This window comes from Empidonax traillii, unplaced genomic scaffold (assembly GCF_003031625.1).
Source record: "Empidonax traillii isolate 1590-97213 ecotype Southwest subspecies unplaced genomic scaffold, ASM303162v1 scaffold616:size383281, whole genome shotgun sequence".
NCBI lineage: Eukaryota > Metazoa > Chordata > Aves > Passeriformes > Tyrannidae > Empidonax > Empidonax traillii.
This window is the reverse complement of record NW_020955809.1, coordinates 138,766-165,671: the sequence shown is the minus strand read 5'-3', so window position 1 is coordinate 165,671 and position 26,906 is coordinate 138,766. Positions and strand designations below refer to the sequence as shown.

General features: G+C 45.0%; 1 protein-coding gene across 3 annotated transcripts in view; it reads right to left on the bottom strand.

Annotated features, from left to right (window-relative positions):
- MAP2K5 (mitogen-activated protein kinase kinase 5) overlaps positions 1-26,906 on the bottom strand; it is a 120,736-nt gene that overhangs the window by 85,989 nt on the left and 7,841 nt on the right. For 2 of the 3 annotated variants that reach the window (XM_027898687.1, XM_027898688.1), the window contains exons 3-8: positions 24,515-24,582; positions 20,071-20,140; positions 16,025-16,065; positions 14,731-14,792; positions 12,255-12,303; positions 7,382-7,446 (exon numbers count right to left, since the gene is read on the bottom strand). In XM_027898687.1, coding sequence (XP_027754488.1) covers positions 7,382-7,446; positions 12,255-12,303; positions 14,731-14,792; positions 16,025-16,065; positions 20,071-20,140; positions 24,515-24,582 — 355 coding nt within the window. Of the gene's footprint in view, positions 1-7,381; positions 7,447-12,254; positions 12,304-14,730; positions 14,793-16,024; positions 16,066-20,070; positions 20,141-24,510; positions 24,583-26,906 lie in introns of those variants that run through there. The other variant, XM_027898689.1, reaches the window with a different exon arrangement.

The following is a 26,906-nucleotide window of genomic DNA, read 5'->3' as shown; positions in this document are numbered from 1 at the left end:
GCATCAGCTACTCACAGAACTGCACTGAGTAACTGCAAAACCTCACCCAGCACCAAGAGCACACACAGATATCTGGGAACCAGGCAGAGCAGAAAAACAGAGGCTTTAGGATTCTTATCTGAGCTCAAAAGTGAACAGAGAGAGCTGTGCTTGCAGCAAAGCAGCCCCTTCAGACGTGAGGGCACAGCCTGAGGCAAACTGGCCATTTTCCTGCCCTGGGAGAAACAACTGAGAGCAAAACGTTGTTGTGCCGGTGTCGTGCAGGAGCAACACAACCCCCAGTGCCCTCCAGCCACCAGCTGCAACCCACACACAGCAAATCACTCCCACGTTCGCTTTACTGGCCATTTTACCCTTTTTCCCCCTCTTTTCCCCCCACTGTTGCCACGTTCTGCCGTGCTCCTGGTCAGGCTCTAACGACAGCAGCGCCGTGCGCTCCCGTGGCCATCTAAAGACACGGATTCAAATTGCTCCTAGGAAATCACCACTTTGCCAGTTGCTGCCTCCTGCAATAGCAAACACATTAGCCTGACTCTCTGGCTGTTAAACCAGGAAATCCAGAGTGCACAGCAGTTGTAAAAAGGAGCTTTTATGGGGGCTGTGCCGGTTCAAAGCACAATCTACGCCAACCTCCCCTCCATCTGAAACCCCAGTGCAGATGCTTGAGTACAGATTGCAAAATGATTTGGTGTTGAAGTAGAAAACGACCGGCAAACACTTGTGTCTAAATTTTAAACTTTTTAGAAAGAGTACAATTGGCACTGGAGGCTGCAGGAGGAGAATGTTGAGCAGCAACATCTCACTTACCCCAGCTCCGGGGGAACGAGCTCCAATCCAAACCCGAGCACAGCAGTGATCCCTCACCTCTTTATGCTCTAACCTGCTACTATTTCCATCTGTTCCCACTTAAACGAGTCCTCCTTCCCTCCTGCAGCCAAGCACTCAGGGTTAACCTTTGAAACCTGGATTACAAGCCCTTCTCCTTGTACTCACCCCACTGCAATTCATTCCCTGCTCCTTAAAGGGACCTGCACAGGCAGAATAAAGGTGAGAGCTCAGCCCTGACTGCTCGAGGTGGTGCCACCAACACCAGGACAGCCAGTCCCAGGGGACCACTCAGATCAGCTGCTTCAAACTGGCTGCAAGGACAAAGGACAGCAGAGCAGCCTCGAGCTCCCTGACACAGCCAGGAGTTCCCCACCACAGCAGATCCCGAGTAAATCCATCCCAGCTCCAGGAGGAAATTTGGCAGAAGCAGGAGAGGGAGCCACAAAGTTCATCACACTCCTTGGTGACAGCAATTTGGATGCCAGTAGGAGGGGTTGTTCAGCCTGCAGAAGGCTTTGGGGACACCTGAGAGCCCCTTGCAGGGCCTAAAGGGGCTCCAGGAGAGCTGGAGAGGGACTGGGGACAAGGGATGGAGGGACAGGACACAGGGAATGGATTCCCACTGCCAGAGGGCAGGGAGAGATGGGAGATTGGGAAGGAATTCCTGGCTGGGAAGGTGGGCAGGCCCTGGCACAGGTTGGGCAGAGAAGCTGTGGCTGCCCCTGGATCCCTGGGAGTGTCCAAGGCCAGGCTGGACGGGGCTTGGAGCAGCCTGGGCTGGTGGAAGGTGTCCCTGCCCATGGAATGAGATGAGCTTTAAGGTCCCTTCCAACCCAAACCACTGCCTGATCCTTCAATCTTAAAGATCTTTTCCAACCTGAACAATTCCACGATTCTAAGCTCACTGGGAACAAACTCCCATTTCCAGGGTTGCTGTTCGCTTCATCTTCCAAGCTATGGGCACACAGCACAACCCAACCCAACCAAGTTTAATTTAAGAATCATCCAGTTTCTAATTAAACAGCCACGGGCAGCTGGCTGGATACATTTTAATCAGTTTCAATAACGTATTGATTGGATACTGAAGCTTAAAAATTAAAAGTAAAAAGATGACCGGGGAATTGTCCCATCTCAGTCCAACAGTAGAACCCTCTGTAAATAACTCCTCTTTTAACCATCAGCTAAATGAACACTTCAATACCACACTACAAAGTCTTCTGCAAAATTACTTTAACTAACAAGCAGAAATTTATCAGCTTCAGCCAAAATCAATGCTGAAATCAATTTGAACACTGGTTGTGTCTAAAGGGGCTCATTGGCAATTTAGGGAAATTACACCATGTAAATGCCTGTGCTTTAATTGAACAGTTTCATCAACTAGGCTGTGATTGCTGTCCATTCATTTATTTACTTTCACTGCAGCTCCCATTCTGCAGAGGAATGGGTTTTGTCAGACTTGAAGGAGGTACTTTATCTTCATTTTATGCACTTTTGTGCATAACAGATTTTATGAGGCAGGAGAGCAATGGTTGGGGTCAAAGGGAACAAGTGACCAGCAGCCACTGGTCACTCTCGTTTAAACCACAGTGGGAAGAGGTGAAACTCGGGGGGGGGATTTCTAACTTAATCAGTTACTACTGTTCCAGTGCTTTTTAGTGTGACTAAAAATAAAACAGGGCAAGAGAAAACAGCAAATGGATGCAGCCTGGGAAAGGAAACAAAGGGAAATGCCTCCCCCACTGCAGCACGAGAATTCAGGGAGGTGCAATTCTCAGACTTCCAAAGGCTGAGGGTGTGTTTTAATGCCAACCAAACACTGCACCTGCCTCTGCTTCCTTCCCTCTGGGTCCAGCACCAGGCTGGGACAAGCACTGTGGGTAAGAGGTTGTTCCAGGGAAAACCTCCCCTGGAAATCACCCACTGGTGAAGCCACGTGGGTCAGCCCTGGGAACCTGCAGGGATGGGCTCTGACCCTGCTCCTGTCACTGCTCTGGGCTCTCCCTGCCTGCAGTTATTTACCCTGAGCCACGTGCAGGGGGTCCCACCAACCCACTCTGCCAAAGGGTCGAAATAATCCGGGAATTCAAGTATTTACATGGGGAAAATGATTTGGAGAAGGCTCAGGGACACCTGAGAGCCCCTTGCAGGGACTAAAGGGGCTCCAGGAGAGCTGGAGAGGGACTGGGGACAAGGGATGGAGGGACAGGACACAGGGAATGGCTTCCCACTGCCAGAGGGCAGGGACAGATGGGAGATTGGGAAGGAATTGCTGGCTGGGAGGGTGGGCAGAGAAGCTGTGGCTGCCCCTGGATCCCTGGAAGTGTCCAAGGCCAGGTTGGAACAACCTGGGCTAGTGAGAGGTGTCCCTTCCCATGGCAGGGGGTGAACTGGATGGTCTTTAAGGTCCCTTCCCACCCAAACCATTCCAGGATCTCATGACATCCATGTGGAAAACCAGAAAGGAAAGAGCAGAGGAGAGGAACAGCTGCACTAAGATTCAGATTGGCCTCCCACAACATCCGAGGTGCATTACAGTTACTGCTTTTAAAAACAATCTCCCTTTCTGACAGCACTGCTGTCCTGCACTGGAATCCATGGGATAAACCAGCAGGAGCAACCCTTGCCGAGCCAGAGCTCCTCAAGGCAACACCAACCTGCAGCTATTCCATCAGGGAGCTCCATCCCCTCCACCTCCCTTCCTGCCAGACACACACCAACCTCCTGCTCCACTTCCCGGCTCCAGAACTGGCAGTGCCCGTCCCTGCCCACGTCAGAGCATCCACAATCCCCTCTCCCAAGGCACAGTAACAACATTCCATGTGCTAATGGGGCACCCCAAGGTGGCCTGGGATAGGGAGTGAAGGAGCAGGCAGCTGCTGGAACACACGACTCACCCAAACTGCACAATTGCTCGAGTCAATTGCTCCAGCAAATTGAGTTTTCCACATTTCTCCCAGTTCTTAGGGTGGTACATCATCAGCAGCCACTTCCCTCCCCAATTACTCAACTCAAAGTGAAGCCTTCTGCTTAAACTGCATTTTGGAAGATGGGAAGCCATTCCCCCTTTTCTTCCCTCTCTCCCAGATCCTGGCAACTCACAAATTAATTAGGGCATCATTGGGCCTTTATGTTTATTTCTGTGTACAGACTGTTATGTTCTCCTGCTGCTGGAGGCTCCTCCAACAGAATCCAGAGAGTTCCAAACCATCCACAGCTCCCATTTAAAACAAGTCCCAGGCACACAGAAGGGATTAAACAGAGTTGCTGGAACATCCCACTTCTCCTGAGCTACAACTGCAAAGCAAAAACCAGAAAAGGTGAAATAAGAGACAAATATTCCATTTTAAGGGAAGGAAACAGTGTCTTGATACACCACGTGAGAGAGATTTGACAGAGAAATAATTTGCCAGAGATCAATACCTCTACACTTCGCAATATTTAAGTTCAAAATATACACAACTAAGGGTTTTAGGTCTAAATAATTTCAAGTAGCTACTCCTGACCCTGGCTGGCAGGGTGTGCATCACACTGCAAACCAAAGCATGAACCTTTTCTCACTGAAGGCACGAGGAGAGATCTCCTCCCAGCAGCCCCTGAGAGCTCCCAGGGATGGAGCCCAAAGATGCAGCACAAAGCACATCCCTCACACGTCTTTCGGACTGCCCAGTGAATGATTTCTCCCAAAAAAAGCAATTTAAGCCAATCCAACAGATGTCCTGCCATACAGATGTTTTCTGTGGAGCAGCTCGAGCTGTGCATTCCCCACCCCACCAGCTCCTATAAAATAATTGCCATTTGAGGGCAAAAAATTCATAGAATCGCACCTAAATACCACACAAACAGTGGAAATCACAGTTAATGACACAAACCACCTCCAACAACTGGCAAAGAGAAGAGGAAGACACTTTTCAGTCTTTGGTAGAGCAGATCTCACCCTTTTCTTGACAAGCTTCACCCAAGACAGGGCACATGTTGCCCACTGAGCACCAGGGGAAGAATTCCTGCTTTCTGATTGTGTATTAACACACACTTTGGGGTCGTTTTATATATTTTCCCACATTTTGGAATATGCAACCAATCAAAAAGCAAGGCTAATTAACTGGCTTTGCCATATCTAACTTCAGGATTTTTATGGTTCCTTAATTAAGAAAACAGCACAGCAAAAGGTAGGGGGTAAAATAAGGATGTCAAACAACTATAAAATCCCTTCTTTTTAGAACAGGGAAAAAAAACCCCACAAACATTTAGATTCAGCAAGTTCTCCCTAGAAATATTGCTATAAAGTATTGATTTTTTTACCAGACTCAATTGACTGAAAAGTTGTTTGTATAGCAATATTGGCCGAGCCAATATACTGGAACAATTTTGCTACACGCAGTAATCAAGTGTATTTCTAAAGTATAATTATACTGTCATAAAAATAAAGCTAAGATACCTCTTCTCCAAGCAATAAACCAGTTGCAGCTGTAAAGAACCCAAAGAAACGAAATCCATTTCCTAACTAAACATAACGAGGAGAACAAACCCGCCTCCCCCTCCCCGGAGCCAGGGGCGGGATGAAAAGTGATCAATAATTCCATCTCAATAAACTATTTCAATAGTGGTTAATTCACACGGCCGAGGGAGGCTGAGGATTTTTGCTGCCTTGTTTGCTGGATGCTGGGAATATATCATTGCCATAATGGATATGAGTTAGGATAAAGAGCTGGGAAGGGGAAGGGAGCAGGGAGGGGAGGGAGCAGACAGGCTCGTTCTTCAGCTGCAGATCAATAACCCACACGGGCTCCCCTCTCCACCAGCACGAGGGGGAAACGGCCAAACCTCTGCAATTAATTTTACCTGACAAATGTTCATTGATTTACTGGAATAAAATATATGTGGGCTGCTATGTATGACCAGTGCAGTGCAGCTACCTGTAAGTATTCCACTCGGCAAGTCCTCGTTGGCTCGTGCTGGTGGAGATGATCTCCCCCTCAGGAAGGGGGGGATCGCTCCAAGGTGGGAAGTTCTGCCACAGGGAGAGGAGCCAGGCTGGGAGAGCTGGGAATGCTCACCTGGAGAAGGGAAGGATCCAGGGAGACCTGAGAGCCCCTTGCAGGGCCTAAAGGGGCTCCAGGAGAGCTGGAGAGGGACTGGGGACAAGGCATGGAGGGACAGGACACAGGGAATGGCTTCCCACTGCCAGAGGGCAGGGAGAGATGGGAGATTGGGAAGGAATTCCTGGCTGGGAGGGTGGGCAGGCCCTGGCACAGGTTGGGCAGAGAAGGTGTGGCTGCCCCTGGATCCCTGGAAGTGTCCAAGGCCAGGTTGGACGGGGCTTGGAGCAACCTGGGATAATGGAAGGTGTCCCTGCCCACGGCAGAGGGTGGGATAGGATGGGATTTAAGGCTCTTTCCAACCCCAAACCATTCCAGGATTCCATGACTATGTATTCCATGACACCCCCCCACACACAAACAGTTTCCTGGAGCAGAGAGCTCAACATTCTCTCTCATATCTATTACAAAGTAAGAAAATAATACCAATTCCTCAAGTTTCTTGGTCTAGGAATATCTTTCTCCAAGAGAACTCTCCATGAGATTTCTGAACCACATTCCACTCACAATTCTCATCTGATTTTCAGAGTCCATTCCAAGGCTGGATTCGTTCCTTTAAGCTTTTGGAAGTCCATTTCCATTAAACCTTCTGCAACGTTGGCAGCCAATTAGAAACTAAACTAAATGCACCATAACTTTTAAAACATTTTAGGGGGAAAAAAAAATGTTAATCTCAAAGTTAAAATGTCTAAGGTATAAACAAAACCCTAATGGGATGCTGGGTTACTGTATATGGTAAATAGCTCTCTGGAGGAAACCTTTATTACTCCCTCAGGGCTTTCTTATAAAGTATGGATTTCTTAATTCCCAGTGGAATATTTTTCATACACCACTGCAGACTATTAAGTACCAGATATTACATTATGTAGTTTAAACTTTGCACTATGCATGAGAAAAGACTTTCCTGTCGAGAAAACTCTATCTGTGTTATTGTAATCTTTACAATATTCAAATTAATACTGGCTGCAGGGTATTAAAGCTCCACTACCAAAATTTGGGGGAGTTTATCATTTCATACATCCATCAGCCTGTGTGTGAAGCTGCTCAGGAGGGAGGGAAAGGGGGGTGAGGAATTCTGAACTGGTGTCACCCCATCCCACGGGTGTCATTCCCAGTGAGCCAGCAGGAACAATGGCGCTGGAAATCCTGGATTTTGGGACATTCCAAGTTCCACTTGGGAACCATTAACTCCCCTTACCCAGAGGGGATTCAAAGCTAAGTATTAAAAAGATAACCAAAATGCCCCCAGCCCTCCCAGCACCCAAGAGCAGACACCTTGTAAATATATCAGAGAATCATTTCAAAGTTTAGGCTAAGGACTTATTTTACCACCTTGCCTGCAGAGGAGCAACAGCCCACCTGCACCTCGACACGAACACCAAGGGGTGAAAACAAAAAGAGCTGTTAAATCCCGTTTTGTTTTTTTTTTAAAGATTTGAAGTGAAATCCCCACTCACTTGTAGACTGTGCCTCCATTGCCGTGACCGAGGATGTCTCGATACCGTATGTCTTGTTCATTCATCTCCACAAGAAAGAAAGAAAAACAAAAGAGATGTCATGCTGTGGATGGAAATGTCAAGGAAAAGCAACTCTAGGCCATAAACAACAAGCAGTCTGGGTCATTTCAAGTTCAGCTGCAAGAACGAGAAGATCAATACAACATTTGCTGTCCAATTTATAAAGGACGATACCAAGGGACAAAGTGATGGAAAGTTTAATGACAATTTGTTTGCCTGGGTCATTTCATTAAAGTTTGATAAAAGGTGTCAAAATGGAATGATATAATATAGCTCAAGAGGGTCAGGTCACAGCTACTGATAGGAAAAGGGTCTCCAGAACAGCACATAAGCAAAGCCAAAGTTGGAGGTGAATGGAAACAACCCAACAGAAAACTGTCAGCTTAAGGGTGGCTGCAAAAGTTTATGATTTATTCTGGAATCAGCATCAGGGATGCTCATGGAGTGACACTTCTGCCAGCAGGTTGCTTCACAGAGCACCATTTACTCCCCTTTTAACTAAAGGACATCTTTGGAAAAAAAAACCCCAAGTCTTGAATTGCAATAAAAATATTTTTCCTTGAAATACACAACTAATTATTTGCCTCAACCTTTCTGTTCCCTGGGACAACTTTCCAGACGCGATGAGATCCTCAGAAATCCAAGCAGGAGCCTGATACAAACACTGGAAATTGCAAAAGCTGGAATCTGGGACCTTTCTGATAATGCTTTTATAAAAAATTTATTGTACTGAAGGATCAATTCAAATGTAAAACTACAGCTCAGCCTTCCCCTGCACAACTTCAGTTCCACTGATTGTGCACCTATTAAAAAAACTCATTAAAGACATTCTTGCAATGCATGTCTATACTTTGAAATAAACCTTCTAATCAGAATGACTTCTGGATTGAAAGCATTTTCTATTCCAAAAGGACTCCCCCATTGCCTGATAATTTTTAGTAGTAAATGTTTAGACGAATCCAGCTTTTAGAAGATCTTTTAAATTTGCAATTTATGGGACACCAAGTTGAATATTTGACAGGAGTTGGCCTGGCTGCCTAAAGACTCTCATTTTTTGAGTGAATACAAGTGATGGCAAAAGGGTGAAATGTCCTAAAGAGTCAATACTCAGCATGTCTTAAAAGCAGAAAATGGAATATTTGATTGATTTGAAATAAGTTTTAAGAACAGAAATGACTGATCCAAACTTTGTGTCCTTTTCTTTCACTACCTGAACAAAACCCATGGTTTTTCACAGGAAATACTGCACATTTCTTCCAATGATGTTAAAACCTGAGTCCTGAAAAAACTCAAAATGCCTCAAAGTAGAAGCTGACTCTATTTTCTTACCTACTTGTACTCAAACCTTGGCCAGCTATCTGAGAGAGAATGGAATGGCCCAGTCAAATATCAAAGTTTACGATGAAAACCAACATTTGCCTCATCACCAAAAGCTCTCCTGCTTTTTGTATCCACCAGAAAATGCAAATAAAGAGGGGGAAGAAGACACCTCACGGGGAACAAGTACTCATGGATGGGATTTAAAACACGTGAAGAACCTCTAAAGGATCCCTTGCAGTGGAAATAATTTCTTTCAGGCTGCAGACTCTTTAAATCACAGTTAATTTACGGAGTTCTGCTCTTCCAAGCTGCAAGACCGGAGTTCTCTGGTCTCAGAGGCAACAGCCAACGTCTCTCCTGCATCCCCAGAAATGTTCTCCTCAAAATAACTCTGAAGAGAAACCCAATGAACCCACAAAGCCAGGAGGAAACTCCCATCTTCCCTTCTTGGGGGTGAAAAGGAAGAATTTTTGGTGGTTACACGAGTTCTGAACAACAAATTGAGCCGAAGCAGAGACGAGGCGTTGCCTCTTCTCTCCCGCTTTTTGCCCCCTGGGAAAAGGGAATATTTTCACCTAATTTTTGAATATATTCCCTAAAAGATGGGGATGGGAGCAGCTCCACCCTCTGAGGATTGAGCCTGGTGATAGCCCAGCCCAAAGAGCAACCAGAACCCTGGGAAAAACAGGAATACTGGGGTGGAGGGAGCGTCTGTCAGCAACCCACGGACAGACCAAGCGGGATTTACTGGCTCCAATAAAGATGCCAAAAAAACCCACGGGCTGATTTATTTATTTTACCTGGGAAAACCGGATTCTCCACCATAAAACACCAACAGAATAACAGCGAGCTCCCCAGGAAGGGCTGGAATATTAAAAGCTGCAAACCCAACTTGGATTGGCTTGGAGATGAAAGGGAATTGGTGCAAAAGCAAAGCTTCAATTATGGAGCAGCAAACAAAACATCCCTGGCTTGGACCTGCTGGGCTGGGCAGGAATCAGCGCCTGCCTCCTGTAAATCATTAAAAGCAAAATGCCCAATTAATCCTTATTTGATCTGGAGGGGCTGCCACAGCGCTGGGGCCACACCTTTGCTTCCCAAATGGAAGCAATCATGGATTCAGCAGCCAGTCACACTCCATGAGCAGACAATTGAGGAGATTTAGTAAATCCCACTTTATAGAGCAGAGACTAATCGGAAAACACGAGCCAGTCAAATGTTTCTTATGAACTGTTGACACTATATCAATGCTGAATCAATTGGTGGCATTTACTCTGAGTGACAGAAAAGAAATAAATATTTATATCACATCACCTATATCAATGAACCCAGGCAGAAAGCTATTTCTAACCTGTCAATATTTGATTATCTTGAAGAATCATGTCCCCTTCTTTTAATGATTAATATGAATTCCTTATTAAACCTAAATGGAAACTACTAGAGGAATATCATTAGGGATGCCTGAAAGCAGAAACTGCCAAAAAAATAATCAAAACTAATAAGCCAGGCCATATTTAAGTAATGATAAGTGTGACTTAATCCCCCAAAAGGAGGAAGAGTTAAAAGTTACTACTGGAAACCCAGCTCCAGTCGTGGAGCTGGGACCAAATTTTGCAGAACACAACCAAAATCATTTGCTCTCAAGAGAAAGCAGATTTACTCCAGTCAGGGTGAATAAAAAGGAGTACTAAACCTTAATTATTTAATTTCTTTTTAAATGGGTGTAAGTAAAATTTTTTAAATCATAACAAGCAGTCTGGTTCCTTTATACCCTTCTAAAATTCCAAACCACAGGGGAGAAATCTGCGAATCCACTGCAGGGCACACAAACCACTCGTTCCTATTGTTTTGAACACGTACAGTGCCCAAATTCAGCCCTTCACAAGAAGGAGGCTTTCACTCACACTCAGCAATTCCACCTTGGAAAAAAGATGAGCGAGCACTGCCAGAATTTCAGGTCATCGTTTGGCTCTCAATTTTGAAACAAGAGCAAATCCACCCGGTGGGAACACGTGAATACGAGACTAAAACTGAACGTGAGGGAACATCAGACTGAAAACCTGGACAGAAAGGGGATGCTGGCAAGATTAAAACCACACTTCCAAGCTGCATTCCAGGGATTCAGCGGCACTGGGGTGTCCAAATCCTGTTTTTGAGGGAGTCTCCCATCTGTTTCCCCCCCTCAGTGTTCCAGGTGAGGCCGAAGGACACGCCAAGCTCAGCCTTTCCCTTCCTGACACTCTCAACGACAACTCCTCCATTCCTGAAATGCCAATGAGGCTTGGAGAGGTCACTGTGTGAAGGCACTGAATAGGCATCTGAGATAATTAAGATTTCAGCCTTGGAAACGTGGAGGGGAAGTGAACAGCAGTTAAGAAAATCAATAAGAGTCTTTTATTTGCAGTGACACAGATGTCTCAGTCAATAGAGCCTAATAGGCAAGTCTGAGCCCACGACAGGCACCGGCCTGCGAGGCTGCAAAGGGCTCTCTGTGACAAACATTCAAACATATTTATGCTGCTGCTGAAGGGATCTGGGCTTCTCTGAGGGTGGTTTAATTTAACAGGGTATATATTTAGTGTCATTACAAGGCTGCCCAAAACAAGTGCAAAATAATTGTGCTGATCGTCCACTCGTCCATCGGTTGTTACATCAAACCTTTCACTTCTGAGGGAAGACAAGTCAGTCAGGAACAAGACAGTTTTCTGCAACTTTGGGGGGTTTTCTGGGTTTACTGGGGTTGTTTTTTTTTGCTTTTTATAAAGAAGTTACAACACAGAATCATAGAAGAGTTTAGGTTGGAGAAGACCTTTAAAAGCGAGTTCATCCATTAACTGAACATCATCACATGTAGTGTCAGAGTGGCCTTAAGCTGAAGGAGGGCAGGGTTAGATGGGAGATTTGAAAGGAATTCCTGGCTGGGAGGGTGGGCAGGCCCTGGCACAGGTTGCCCAGGGCCCCTGGATCCCTGGAAGTGTCCAAGGCCGGGCTGGACAGGGCTTGGAGCAACCTGGGACAGTGGAAGGTGTCCCTGCCTATGGCAGGGGGTGGCACTGGATGAGCTTTAAGGTCCCTTCCACCCCAAACAATTCCATGACTCTGAAGTGATCCCAGAGCAGTTCCCTGCAAAACCCTGTTAAACATTCAGGTGTCTTCTGCCCTAGAAAGCAGGAAGGTCGTTCTAAGTGAGCGGCTGACTCAGTTATTCAAAACTGATTAACTTCCTCCCCTGGAAGGCTGGTGGAAACACAACACGTGTGAGGGGCCCCCATCCATTTGCAGCTAAATCTGATTAGCACATTTTGAGGAATGGGAAGCAAATTGCTCTGCCAATCAAAGTAAATCGGGCCACACAACTCATTCATATGATGGAGGATTTCGTGGTGCCTCCAGCCCCGGGTTAAAAGAACCCATCACAGCTAAATGAGCAGCAAACATCCCTGTCCCTGTTTGTGCTGTGCCAATCACTCCAGAGCCCATCCAAAGCACCTACCTGGCCATTGGCAAGTATTTTCTTTAGCTCTGCAGAAGACTTCTTCAAGCTGAAATAAAACGGAGAGGTGATTGTTTTTAATGACTGAGTTGTTTCACTCCATCAGACCAAGATTTTCACCTTTCCAAACGGGCTGGTTTAGACAACCTGACTGTACCACCCTCTGAGACACAGCCTATTGTTCATCAGTGAAATGAAAGAAAGACACTCTGGCACATCAGGTGGTTCAGAAAACAACAGGAGAACAAGGCTCCCATCTGGTTTTCAGGTGCCATATCTTGGTTTACAGCTCCTTAAGGGCTTATTCCTCAACAATTCCTGCAGCAGAAGGTTTTACCCCACTAGCTCAGCTGAGTGCAGACCAGAGCACGGTGAGCAGGACAGCAAAATTCCTGATTTAGGCATCTCAGGGACGGGCCTAAACCCCTGAGATGAGTCCAGCTTTCCATTCCAGGACAACCTGCTGCACTCCCTGTGCTTTTTCAGGAAGAATCCACTCCCACGTCAATGATCTTACACAAAACAACTCAGTTTTCTCTGCTGGGAGAACGTTAACAAACCACAACTCTCAGCTTGGGGAGTTCTGCAAGTAAAAACCATCAGTGGCTTCAAACTCCTTCCACCCACTCACCAAACACTGCTTTTCACCTCCTCTCCTGACAAACTCTGTTCCTTGTACCTTCAACACAACAAACTGCCTGGGCAGCAAAATGTCTGCAAAAACCAAACTTCATCTCAAAGGGACATTCTGCTCTTATTACTGAAGTTAAAAAAAAAAAAAGAAAGTACAAAATAATATATTCTTGAAAGGCCCGTGCACGTGTCTTGATCACAGATCATTATTAACAGGAACAGTGAAAACACAGATTTCATATTTGGTGGCTTTGTTCTTTAATAGGCCTCTTGTTCCCACGACTGCTTTAAAGAAAAATTAAGTTTTCCAAGGAAACATAAGTTGATCTTGTCATCTTTCATGACTAACAATTTGTGAACATGAAACAAAGAGAGACTTTCAATTACTTCAAAAACAAAACTCCGAGAGTGCCGAAGGGCTGGGGAAAGGAATGGCAATTAACCACCAAATAAGGTGACAAGAAGCTTCCAGAAGCTTCCTTTTCGCTGCACTTGAAGAGGGAGCTCAAAGTAGAGGCAGTGCTGAAAGCCCCAGCACAGAAATCAGCGTTATTTAGTTCAGACTGAGGGCTGAGGATCGAGCTCCTTTAGGGAGTTTGGGGTTGGATTATCCACTAAAACAGGGAGCAAACCTTCCCCAGGGGAGGGGGCACACTGGGCTGGTTTTTTTTTAATCTCCCCAATTAGCAAAGCCACTAAAATGGAGCACCCAACTGGTTTTTGGGGTGCTGGGGTGGGGTTGCCAGTGGGGCAGAGCTCCCTGCTGCTGGAGAGAGGTGGAACCCACGTCAGTGGGCACCCACAGCCCATCATTCCCACAGGGAAAAGAGGGATTTTGGGACTGCCCCGCCACGCTGGGGTGTTACAGAACACACCCCCAAAATTCACCCACCAAACGCAGCCCAACTGTGTCTTTGGTGATGTTCATCTACCTCTGGCAATTAATTAATCTCTTTTGATTTTACAAAATGCTCTCAGAGAGCCAAGGCAGCAGATGCTGATGCACAGATAAATGCAATATTACATGCTTATTAGAATAATAGAATAATTTAGGTTGAAAGGGGCCTCCAGAGGTCTCTATTCCCACGGTTCAAATATGCTCTGGTATCAAGAACGTGGAGCCAGACTTTCCTTATTGCTTTTTTTTAAGAATACACAAGTTTTTGTTTGTTCCTTTTAACATCAGTATGGAGAAGAATGACTTCCTGTATTAAAAGGGAGTTTATGCTCCAGCATTTAAAAATCAAATCTCTAGGGAAAAAAAAAGAGAACAAGTTCTCGTGCATTTTAAGACCTTAACACGGGTTTTCAAATTAAGACTGGGATGTAAAAAGAAAAATAAGGGAGGTGGACTTCAAAACTTTGCTAAAATTGCATGAAATAGGGCACCTAAGCTGTAAATAAACCTGGAGAGGTTGATTATTTGGGTTATTTATTATTGCAAACCTAAGAACAGGGTATTTAAAAAGCAAAGGATCCTGGAACGAGACCAAGCAACCAAGACTTAAACGTACAAACCTCGCCATTAGATGGACTAATTATTAATAACAATTGAGTATTTAACCCCAAACAGTATCTCAACGTTTTATAAGGACAGAACCACCTGAAAGAGCCAGAAAACACTTGTTTTGTTTTGTTTTTTTTTTTTTCAGAAGGCAATTCTCGTGGAGCCCCCGCAGCCCGAGCTTGGCGAGCACCACGAACACAGGCAGTTCACCTTCCCCACCTCAGCACCGGTGCAAAAACTCATTCACCATCAGTGCCACTGCTGGCAACAACCACCCAGCAGGGCCCATTTTGGTGCCATAAAAGGCAGGGACACAAAGCAGGAGCCGGCTCTTACCTATTGCTGGGGAGGGAATCCGCAGAGCCGCTGTTGTTGGCAGCCCCTGCTCGAGTATTTACCTGCAGGCAGGGAAAGGATCCTTATCAGTCACTGCGTTCAGAGGACACCATTCTAATTAACCTGTAATTTGCCACGAATTTCTCATTTCACTAGGAAGGTTAATTAGCTGTTGCCAGGCACGCCGATGGTTGGGGTCTGTATGTAGGTTAGCAGGCTCCACAACTCCTGGGCTGCAAAACCTTCCCAACCTTCAGCAGCGCAGGGAAAAGAGGTGATAAATCCATCTTTTGTGCTCAGTTAAAAAACTAAACAGTCATTTCGTGCATTTGGAGCCTCCTCCCTATAATGACACGAGCAATAAGCAGAGCTGCAGGAATCAAAACCCTCAAATAATTTCGTTGCGGTGCCTTCCCCACTCGAAAAATCAAATGAACGTGGGGGGGGGTTTAAATGACTGAAATAAATGAATATGAGGGGGGGGTTAAAGCTTTGATGTACTGGCAGGTATTAGTTGATAAAGTGACTATGAAAATTTAGGAACCTGGTGAACGGAGGTTAAAAGGAAAAAGGAAGGCAGCTCCGTTTTAATAAAACTATATATATAGTACATATACACATATGTATGTGTGTGTAGATGTAGATAGCATTGGTGGATAAACTATTAAAATTAAGGAACCTGATGAACAGAGACGAAAAACAAAAAGAAAGGCAACCCTATTTTAATAAAACTCTATCTATATGTAGTGTATATACACACATACACAAATATATATACACACAGAGATAGCATTGGTTCATAAAGTGACTACTGAAATTTAGGAACCTGATTAATAGAGGTTAAAAACAAAAAGAAAGGCAGTTCCATTCTAATAAAAATATATATATGTATATATACTATATATATAGTATATATATAGTGTATATACACATGTATGTATATATACATATACATATGTACACCCAGATAGCATTAGTTGATAAACTGCCAATTGGAATTTAGGATCCTGATTCACAGAGATTAAAAACTAAAAGAAAGGCAGCTCCATTTTAATAAAAAGCCATACCTATCTCTCTATAATACAGATATATACAGATAGCACAACGCTCAGCAGATAAATCCTTCTCCCACCCTCACCAAAAAAAAAAAAAAATTAAAAAAAATAATAACAATAATAAAAAAAATCTGCTTGTCAGAGCTCAAGAAAGTGCAGTTTTATTTGACATTTCAATAAGTGGAACACAGCATTACAAATCCATCTAAGTTTGCTGAAACAATTATTGAAATTCGTACCTTCAGGCCATGTATGTTCCGTTTCCCAGGAGGTTTGCAGGCTGAAACAGTAATTGACTCAATTGTAGAACACATCAGGGCCATTTACAAATTTGCTCAAAATGAATCTTTTCAAAAGAAATGAGGGTGACACCAAAATTAGCAGAGAGAAATGATTGAAAAGTGCCTCGCAAGACCCAGAGTGGGAATTACCAAGCAGGATTTTTTAACTTGCAGGAGTGAGCATTTATAAATGCTAAGAGCTTTTCTGACACCGTGTAATAGAAATTCTAATTTCTGCTTAAAACACATTTAAAAAAAAAAAAAAAAAAAAAAAAAAAAAAAAAAAAAAAAAAAAAAAAAAAAAAAAAAAAAAAAGGAGAGAACTGGTGGCTTAAACTGCTGAGAATCTTTTTGTAATTCAAATTAAAATCTTGTGTCACTGTATTTTCACACGCTGTGAGGGTTTGTTTGGTTTTTTTTTTTTTTTTTTTTTTTGCCTGGCATTGAACAGAAATATTTGCAAGATGTGATTTCAAGGAATCAGCTGCCACGCGTCAGGAATCAGTCACGCTGTCAGCTGCACTTTGCTTCAAGTGTGGCAAAACACGTCAGGGGTGATGGCAGAGGAGCCTCAAACAGCAAACAGAGCCTGGGAAATGCCCCCAGCTCGGCCAGGACGTCCAAACGGGGCAGGAAGGATGATCCTCCTCAGCTCTCTGCACCACCACCTCTCCCTGCTCTCCACTCTGGGCCCTGTTTGTGTCCCCACTTAAAGCCACAAAAAGGCTCCCAGTTCCAGCCAGTTCCCATCTGAGAGCTCCGTGCCCTCCAAATGGGGTGTTAAAGGGGCTGTCACCGCTGATGGATGGGGTGAGGAGGCAGGAATTTGATTTTTCTCTCGCTCTCTCTGCTACACGTGCCTCTCACTCCCCTCTTTGACAGCAGGAAGCAGAACTATTTATTAGGCAGAAGGACACAGATGATAGTTATTAAACACATCACTTAGGGCCAGGCCATGTGCCTTTAAATGACAGAAGAAATTACCACGTGCATCTTAAAGAGGGGAAATATTATGATACTCTGGGCATTAAAAAAAAAAAAACCAAACACCAACAATCGGAAACCCCCCAATTATAAATATACATAAACACGTTCTATTTTTCCAATTGATTAAATTTGACATTTTGGATGTGGTATTAAAAGAATAATATTTTTATATTACATATATATATATTTGAATGGGATATTCAGCTTGTATTCCACAAATGGGATATAATATATATATATATATATATATATAACACAGATAGGGGAGATATATCTATAAATATAGATATTTATAGATAAAAGTATCGACAAAGAGATAGAGATATATAGAGACATGTATGGAGATATGAATACAGACAGATATAGATATAAATAGGTAGAGACAGATATAAACAGATATAGATATAAATAGATATAGATAGATATAAACAGATATAGATAGATGTTTATGTACCCACATATACTCTTGTTAATGTATATCACACACAGAGGTTTATTTTCAATATAAAAAAGGAATTCTGGCTCTTACTACCTAAACAGCCACAAGGTACTTATTAAATAATAGACAAAATAGCAATTTTTTCCCCTTAAAGGCCTTTAAATTACGAAATGAATAAAGCACAGCCCAGGTAACACAGGATGGCACGTGGACATTTACTCCTGGCAGGATTTTTAGGGAAGACAAGAGTTTTTGGGAGCTGGCTGAGGCTTCCTCAGAAGGAAGAGGGGCAGAAAGGGAAAAGGAGTCAAAGGACTTGCAGAGAAAGCTCTTAGAAGGGAGAACTTTAAATCACAGGCAGAAAAGCTGCACGTTCCTGACGGGGCTTTAAAGTGCTGAACGTGGAGAGACACGGCCAAAAGGGCAGGGAAGGAAAGTGCTTGTGCCAACAAAATTCGGGATGTTCATTAGAGAGGCAGGACAAGAAGACAGGGGGGAAAGAAAAAAAAAAAAAAAAGGCAGGAAAGCACATTTTGTTCAATATTTCAGAGCAGCAGCAGAACTGGGAGGAGGTCTGGGCTTTAAAGCCCTAACCTAGAAAGGAGAGGTGTTTTAAGAAAGTGATTTGGAAAGGTGGAACTCAGCTCTGAAGCAATTCAGGGGAAGTGGAAACAGGGAAATACTCAGGGAGCTGAGCCCGTGGTGAAAATGGGGAGGGAATGTGGGGGGAAATCACATCCAGAACAGCATGGGGTGAATTCTGGATCTGAGCAGCCAAAGAGGATTATCCCTGGATGTAAAGTAGGAAGGAAAAGGAGACAGCAGCAGGAGTGAGAATCCACTCAGCTGGTTCTTCAGGAATGACCCAAAAGGAGAATCGAGAAGGTTTAACCTGACTTGGTATCACAAAACATCCCTTTAAACTCCAAGCTGTGCCAGCACCCCCTGCCACAACTTCCTTCAGCTGTTTGATTAAAAAGGAAATAGATGTAACTGCCTCCTATTTCCAACAAGCATTCCCAACCTCCAAGGATCATCCACTACATCAGCTTTTCCAAGCTACAAGAGAGGGATCCAGGGAGACCTGAAAGCCCCTTCCAGGGCCTGAAGGGGCTCCAGGAGAGCTGGAGAGGGACTGGGGACAAGGGATGGAGGGACAGGACACAAGGAATGGCTTCCCACTGCCAGAGGGCAGGGAGAGATGGGAGATTGGGAAGGAATTGTTGGCTGGGAGGGTGGGCAGGCCCTGGCACAGGTTGGGCAGAGAAGCTGTGGCTGCCCCTGGATCCCTGGGAGTGTCCCAGGCCAGGTTGGACGGGGCTTGGAGCACCAGGGGGTGGGATAGGATGGTCCTTAAGGTCCCTTCAACCCCAAAGCATTCCAGGATCTCAGCCTGGGAAGAGGCAGGAGATCCCTCCCCTCTCCCACTGCTCTCAGGGCACATCTCAGTGCTGCTGGCTCTGCAGTCCTGCAGCTCAAACATCTGGGAGGCCCCTCAAAATCAGACCCTGAGCCATAAAACCATAATCCTCTATTCCCCTGGAATTCCCATCTCTTTTTCAAGGGATCACACTGAACCACCAGGAAACCCAGCCTCCTTTGGAGACCTGATTAGCACGTGTTGGAGGAGCCTGTTGGTTTAATTGCCCAATTCAAACTTCAGAGAGTTGTAAGTAATGGAAGTCTGGAATGTTTAATTGGGAGCCTCATAGTATGATTATTTGTATAATACCAGTTAAGTGAGAAGAGTTTAATTTTTAATTATTTCAATTAATTTATTGCTGGGAGATTTACTTGGAGAATTTAAAACCTTCTCAAGTTCCATCAATTAAAAAAGAGGCAGAGATTCCAAGCCTGGCTACTGAGATCTGAATGAATCAGTGGGATTATGTAATGCACTGGGCTTTTTTTTTTTCTTTTTTTTTTAAAACCATTATTTCAGTTCATTCCCAAAAACCTAACGAGCTGCCTACGGATTTATGTGCAGGTTGTAGATGACCTATTTTTTTAATTGCCTCAGTCCACAGAATTGATTACATCTTGCCCTGTTCAGGAGAACTATTAAAGCACTGGTGAACATTTTGATATTGCTGCTAAATGCCCAGATCTCAGATAAAAACGTGTGGTGGATGGAGCTCCTGTGACAGACACGTTCCCACTTCCCAAATAAGCGGTGACAGTGACACCCCCCCAAGTCTGTCAGGCTGATTAATGATATTAAAACATCTTAAAGGAAAAGAAAAAAAAAAAAAAGCCCAATTTACATAAGCATCCCAAACTTCAGTTATTCATCTGCTTTGAATACAAGCAGAACCCTCACCAACGAGTTCTTTAAATGTACTTAAATATGGACTGTGCAAACCGAATCTCGTTAGTCTAATTTACTCCGGGAAATCAGCTATTTTATATGCAATAAATGCAGTTTTCTCCCCACTCCCCACAACAATGAATTCTCCCATCCAAATTAAGAGGTAAACATCACGTTGTGTGCATTTAAACCTCCCCAAAAAAACCCGTACCAGTGAACTGGTTCATCAGCAGTTATCATCGTTGTTGATTAGAATTTGCTCAGCATTACCTCGTGGATAGATCTGGAGGGGCTCTATCAACTGTCCATTTACTTGCTGCTCCATTACAGTGGAGTAATACTGCAAAGAGATTAAAGAAAGAGATGACTCAGTAATGTATGAGCAGTAAAAGCACTTCTGGATTGTTTCATTCAACGTATTTTTATTTATTTTTTAATTGCCACGGCGCAAATCAGCCCTGAGATGGTTTCTCACCATCTGTGGTGTTCCACAGTAAGTGGGACACAGGAACTTAACCAAGGGGTATGGAAACCGTCCAAGAATTTGCCCCCTCAGGGCAGGTGGGGTCACATCCCACACAGGCAGAGATCCACGGGTGAACCCTCGTGGTTTAATGCACAGAGGGGACAGAAAATCCCTGCAGACATCCCGACCCCTGGGGCTCCTGGAAGGGATCTGGGGGGAATGTTCAGTGACAAAGAAAGGCTCAGTACGGGCAAAAAAGGATGGAAAAGGATCTCAGAATGTCAAGACCTAAAAAGACACTTGGGCCACTGAGATGATCCAAGAGCCCCTCTGCTCTGGAGACCTGGGATTGTTCACCTGGAGAAGAGAAGGATCCAGGGAGACCTGAGAGCACCTTCCAGGGCCTAAAGGGGATCCAGGAGAGCTGGAGAGGGACTGGGGACAAGGGATGGAGGGACAGGACACAGGGAATGGCTTCCCACTGCCAGAGGGCAGGGACAGATGGGATATTGGGAAGGAATTCCTGGGAGATTGGGAAGGAATTGTTCCCTGTGAGGGTGGGCAGGCCCTGGCACAGGTTGAGCAGAGAAGCTGTGGCTGCCCCTGGATCCTTGGAAGTGTCCAAGGCCAGGTTGGAGCAATCTGGGATAGTGGAAGGTGTCCCTGCCCATGGCAGGGGTGGAATGGGATGATCTTGAAGGTCCCTTCCCACCCAAACTATCCCAGGATTCCATGAGGACACGAAACACATAACGTGGGATGAGGGAGCCCGAGAGGTGGGACGAGGATGAGGAGTGGCACTAAGTGAAGAAATAAACCTTTGGATTAAGCAAACTGAAATCTTCCTCAGCCTCTTTTAACTGTCCCTCCCTGCTGAGGAGGGAACTCACCAGCCAGGCCTTTTAACCCCACAGTCCCAGGGCAGGAGTCAGACCCGGCTTGGGAATTTCTCGTCTCCAACCTGCACAACTCTCATCACCACGTGTTAAATGCTGAAAGCACATCACAAAGAAGGTTTCTTTTGCAACGCCTGAACACCTCTGAAGGGAACCCGCTGGCTGTGGGCCAGCTCTCCATGGCAGAAATCCCTGTGGCTCCTCTGGCTTTCATCCTCATTCTCACCAGCCCGGTGTGGTCTAAGAATTCAGCACGTCACTGTTGCCAGCCCTGTGTGATACAATTCAAACTGGCAAGGATGGGTGTCAACAAGGGAAAAAAAAAACCCAAGTCTCTGTGGAATCAAACACAGGTATTCCCCTCACACTCATGGTTTCCCTTAAAACACCAATTTTTGCTGATGCAACTCCAAAGAGACAAAAGTTTGGGAATTCCCCCCCCACTTTGTGAAACGATCAAGAGCTTCCCCAGGGGTCATAAGGACCCCAGGAATTTATTTTTCATTAGGAGGGCCAGGAATAACATGTCAAATGCTCCCCCATGTCCTCCTGTCCCTTCATAAAAATGTTTTCCCAGCACCTCAGAGTTCTGGAGCTGGGAAAGAACCTCCTGCTCCAAAACTGCTTAATAAAAACAAACCTTTTAATGACCATTCACGAGTGGCATTCTGTGACCTGAAGACTTTATATACACAGCACAAACATATAGGACATACTCTCTGGAATAATAAACTAAAATAAACAGACATGAGACTGTTTCCTACAAAAAAAAATAAAATATATAATAGAGGGGCAGAGAGAGAGGGAGAGAGAGAAACCCCTGGCCCTCTCCATTACTCACCAGTGATGACAAGTAAATGAAATATCAATCATGTAAGCTGTCAACCTTTTGGGACAGCAATAACTGTTAACAAGTAGTCTGGAAAAATTGTCTGAAAATGACTTGTCCTCCACACACGAGCATTTGAGGTTTCCATGGAAAATTAAGATGCCAGTGGCTATTTGGAACATTGTTCAGGTATTCTTTTTAATGGGAAATTTGCCAGTTATTGATCCAGAGCATGTACCCCTTGCTTTGAGAAAGCTGCAAGCAACTTTCCAATCAGTGGCTGTCAAAAAAATTACTGCCTTTTTATAGTGCTACAAGACAAGAGGCCAGTGCAGCCCCGCTGCTGCTCCAGCCCTGTCTTTAATTAACTGCAAGGCAGAAGGCAGAAATCATTTTAATTTCCCACCACCCCACCCCCCCCACAATATTTTCCTAATCCAAAGCATTTGTGCTCACTCAAAAATAACCCCAGAACTGCCTGAAATAACTTCCTGCCGAGTTCAGAAAGCAAAGGACCTGAAGAGGGGAGGCTGGGCATGATCCTCATCCATCATGGGAATCCAAAGATCTTCCTGGTCTGAGTGTCATGGAAGAGATCTCTGATCTCAGGGAATTGGTTTTTTTGTTTTTAAACTGAAAGAAAACACCTCCATTTTGGAGAACATCAAAATGCACCCTGTTAAAATACCCAGATATATTCCCAGCTGTCCAATCCTCCAAATATTCCTTGAAGGTCTCAAAACACTCAGAAACGAGTATTTCCCTTCCCCACTGTATTCTCCAAGGTTAATTCATTTTCTGGGCTAAGCACATTTGTTTTCTTGTGAACACATCCCAAAATGAAGCCCACAGGAAGTGAGGAACTTAAACCCTCGATGCAACTCTCCAATAAAAGAACCAGTTTAAAACTGAAGGGAAACATTTTCAGAGGAGAAAAAGCTGCTGAAGCAGAAAGAAGCCATTTACAGCCATCCCATAATTTTGAAGGGGAAGCAGAGAGTTGAGCAATCATAACTCTAATGTACTGAAACTTTAACAGTGAGCTTGGAAGCAGAGCAAAAAAATGACCTTAGCAAGGCGTGATTAATCTGCAGACTGTGCCAGGAAAAGTCAAGTTTCCCACTTTTACAGCAAAAATGGATGAGGTTTTAGAAGGGAAATAGAGAAGTACAAGGAATTCTAGTGGGGAAGCATCAGCAGTGATCTGCTGTGTCCAGCTCTGGGGTCCAGCAGCAGGACAGGAGGATGTGGAGCTGATCCAGAGGAGGCCCCAGAGCTGCTCCCAGGGCTGGATCCCTCTGGAGCCAGGCTGGGAGAGCTGGGGGGGTTCCCCTGGAGAAGAGAAGGATCCAGGGAGACCTGAGAGCCCCTTGCAGGGCCTGAAGGGGCTCCAGGAGAGCTGGAGAGGGACTGGGGACAAGGGATGGAGGGACAGGACACAGGGAATGGCTTCCCACTGCCAGAGGGCAGGGAGAGATGGGAGACTGGGAAGGAATTCCTGGCTGGGAGGGTGGGCAGGCCCTGGCACAGGTTGGGCAGAGAAGCTGTGGCTGCCCCTGGATCCCTGGGAGTGTCCAAGGCCAGGCTGGAGCAGCCTGGGATGGTGAAAGGTGTCCCTGCCCATGGAACAGGATGAGCTTTAAGATCCCTCCAACCCAAGCCATTCCAGGATTCCATGAAGTCCCACCCAAATCACCTCAGGGTGGTACCAAACATGGCTTGGTGTGACAGGCTCCAAGTTAGACAACATTTATCGACCCCTGGTAGCCCATCTGGCCCAGGGAGAAAACACCATTGGTCACCTTCTTGCTTATCCATTTCATTTGACCAGAAAAAGGAGTTAAATCACATTTTTCCACTTAAATCTGCAGCATGAAAGACACACTGAAGCTACACTCCAATTGTTTAGTTTCCATAAGTAACTGCACACTATTCCTGCAGATTTGATATTTATTTATAGGTACCCAGGCAGATTTTACACACACCCACCTAGATAAAGGCACACACAGACACACATCTCTCCTATTAAAAAACCAGAAAATACAGCTTTAAATCCTCCATGAATATTGAGCCTGCAGCTACAATGAAACTCCTCTGTTAGGAGGGGTGAAACAGTCTCCAGATGAAAGTAGATTTTGAAAAATTTTTAGAGCCCAGGGGTTCATTTTTAATGAGCCGTTACTTTAAGTACTGCATAAAAAATACAAGAAATTGATAGTCCATTTAGCCTGCACTATACCTAATGCAAAAGTCATTAAGATGCATTATTCTTAATGTTTATGATATGATCAGTAAGTGTACAAGTGTCTCTTTTTTTTTTTTTAAAGTCAAGCATGTCCATGTATCTCATGTGATACAGTTTTTTAAACACTTACATTTAATCCAGGAATATTAAACTCTGGACTTAACACAGGGATATTGTCCAATGCAAACTGCAGCCTCTGTTAACGCTGATACAAGGAAAAATACACCGAAAAAAGTGATAAACATGGGAAAAGTCAGCGTTTTTTATACTGTACCTACATAGGACAGCATGGCCTTCATCTCCTCATCGCTTCTGACAGTGATCCGATCCCCATCCTCATCTTCATCTGCCAGGGGAATACATCACACACATCAGCAAGGGAAGGAGGATATCCTTAATGTTTTTAATTTAATTATTGTTAATATTTAAGGTTTTTACCTGGACTTTCAGAAGCAAATGAAAAAATGTGCAACGCCAAAGCAGACTGCACGAGTGACGTGGTACTGAAACAGCAACTTATAATGACTCCAAACACTAATTAACAAAAACTAAAAGTCTGTTTCAAGCAAAGTGCTCGTTACCTCGGTCTGAACAGTTCTTTTAGTGCCAGAACCTCCCCAGATGTTGAGCACCTTCCACGTGCTCTGACCCCTCATCGACACCCACCCAGGGGTTCTTTCCACACAGCAAACCCAAGGGTGAAGTTGGGGTGTGTTTAAAGTAAGTAAAGTAAGTGTGGGCAGGTTCATTGGAATTCATTGTCACTGTCACTGCAGGTTGCCCAGAGAAGCTGTGGCTGCCCCTGGAGCCCTGGAAGTGGCCAAGGCCAGCTTGGAGCAACCTGGGCTGGTGGAAGGTGTCCCTGCCCATGGAACGAGACAATCTTCAGAGTCCCTTCCAACCCAAACCACTCCGTGATCCTACGAATTCCCAGAAACTAAAATAAAATTAAAAGTAGAATTGCTTTCCTCCCACTGAAGCCTCCTGGTCTCACTGCCAACCCCACCTGAACTCACCTGCAGGAGGTTCCCCCCACGCCTCTGCCCCATCCATCATTACTGATATGTATTACATGAGCATAAAAAAAGGCAATTATGGATGGAAACTCCCTCCTGCTCCCAGTTACGCACAAGGATCAGGGAAGAGATCAGAGCCAACACATCAGAACTGGGGGAGAGAAGGAGTTTGTCCATTCTGCCTCTGAGAACCTTGCAGGGAAGTTCTGAGGCTTCCATGAAAAAGAGTAAATTATAAAACCCCTCAGAATCACACCCCTAAAATGCAGCAGAAGAGCTGCTGGAAGTGTGGGAGCTGGGAAAGGAACTGGAAAGCAGAGATGTGTCCTAGCAGAGCCCTTTCCTCATGGAAATTCAACTGGTGCACTGCCAGGCTGTTCAAACTCCTCACCAGGGGGAGCAGATGATGATGACGGAATTCCACAAATGATGGAAAGATCAGGAAGAGTCAGGGAGTTGAAAATGAAATATTCCCTGCCCTGGAAATGTCTGGGGCAGAAAGGAGGAGGAGCTGCCAAACTGTTACCTGTCCCCAAGTCCCAGAGGTTAACTGAGTGGGAAGGGCTGGAAAAGCAGCTGGAATAGGGAACACAACAAACACCCCACACTGACAGCAAGGACAATAAAAAGAAAAAAAAAAACAAACTCAAAGAAAAGTGGGAAACTCTGGCAAAATGCTCAGAAAAATCCCACATTATGATGGGGAAATTAACTCCAGTGTTCTCAGAGCTGCAAAATTCCTGATGGTTGGACAAAGAGAAGAAACAGATGGATGAAAAGGTATAAAATGGTAACTGGCACTAAAAAAGCTGACTATAAAAATAATCAAAGAGCAAAAGCAGCAGGAAATCCCTGCTGTCCCTGGGCAGAGCTGCTCTGTCACCCCAACATGGCATCAAAGTGGGCACAGCCCAAAAATTCCCCGGGCTCAGGAAGGTTTCCAGGCCTCTGGATCTTCCAGCACATCAGGGAAGCAAAAGTAGAACCCCTCCAAAAATAAAATAAAAAAATCCTCAGTCCTGGCTGGGTTTTGTTAATGCCACTTCAAATGGAGGCAGGAACCCTCCCAAGACACCCAACAGCGCAGCAGATGGCAAACAAACATCATCAAGCAATCTTCCCCAAATCTGCAGCGTGTCACAAACCCACGGAACGGCAGGGTCTGGGTGGGGGGATCAGAACAGGCCGTGTGTTGGGAGGGAGGATGTTGGGAAGGATGTGGGACTGGGGGGTGAAATCCCAGCCAGGCCCCTCAGGAGGAGAAGGTGGGACAACTGGGAGAACAACCACCAAACAGAGAGCAGGGAAGCCTGTGCTGGAGGGGAACCATCCCCAGCTGAAGCAGCTGAGAAGGAAGGTTAAGCTGGTAAAATCCAGACACTGGAGATGGAAAAAGTCCCCAGGAAAAACAAAACAAAACAAAACAACCCCAAAATCAGGCATCGATATCCATAACATATTTTAGATGCCAGTTAAATAGCAGGGGAAATGGCTTTGTGCAGATGTAAATGACAGACTAGAGACACGAAGGGAAGGCACAGAAGCAGATGTTGGGAGGCACCAGGAAATCAGTATTTCCAGGGAAGTTCCACACGTGGTGTCATTAATATGGGCTACTGCCCTGAGTGCAGAGACTGCTGCTGGGGGCATGAAG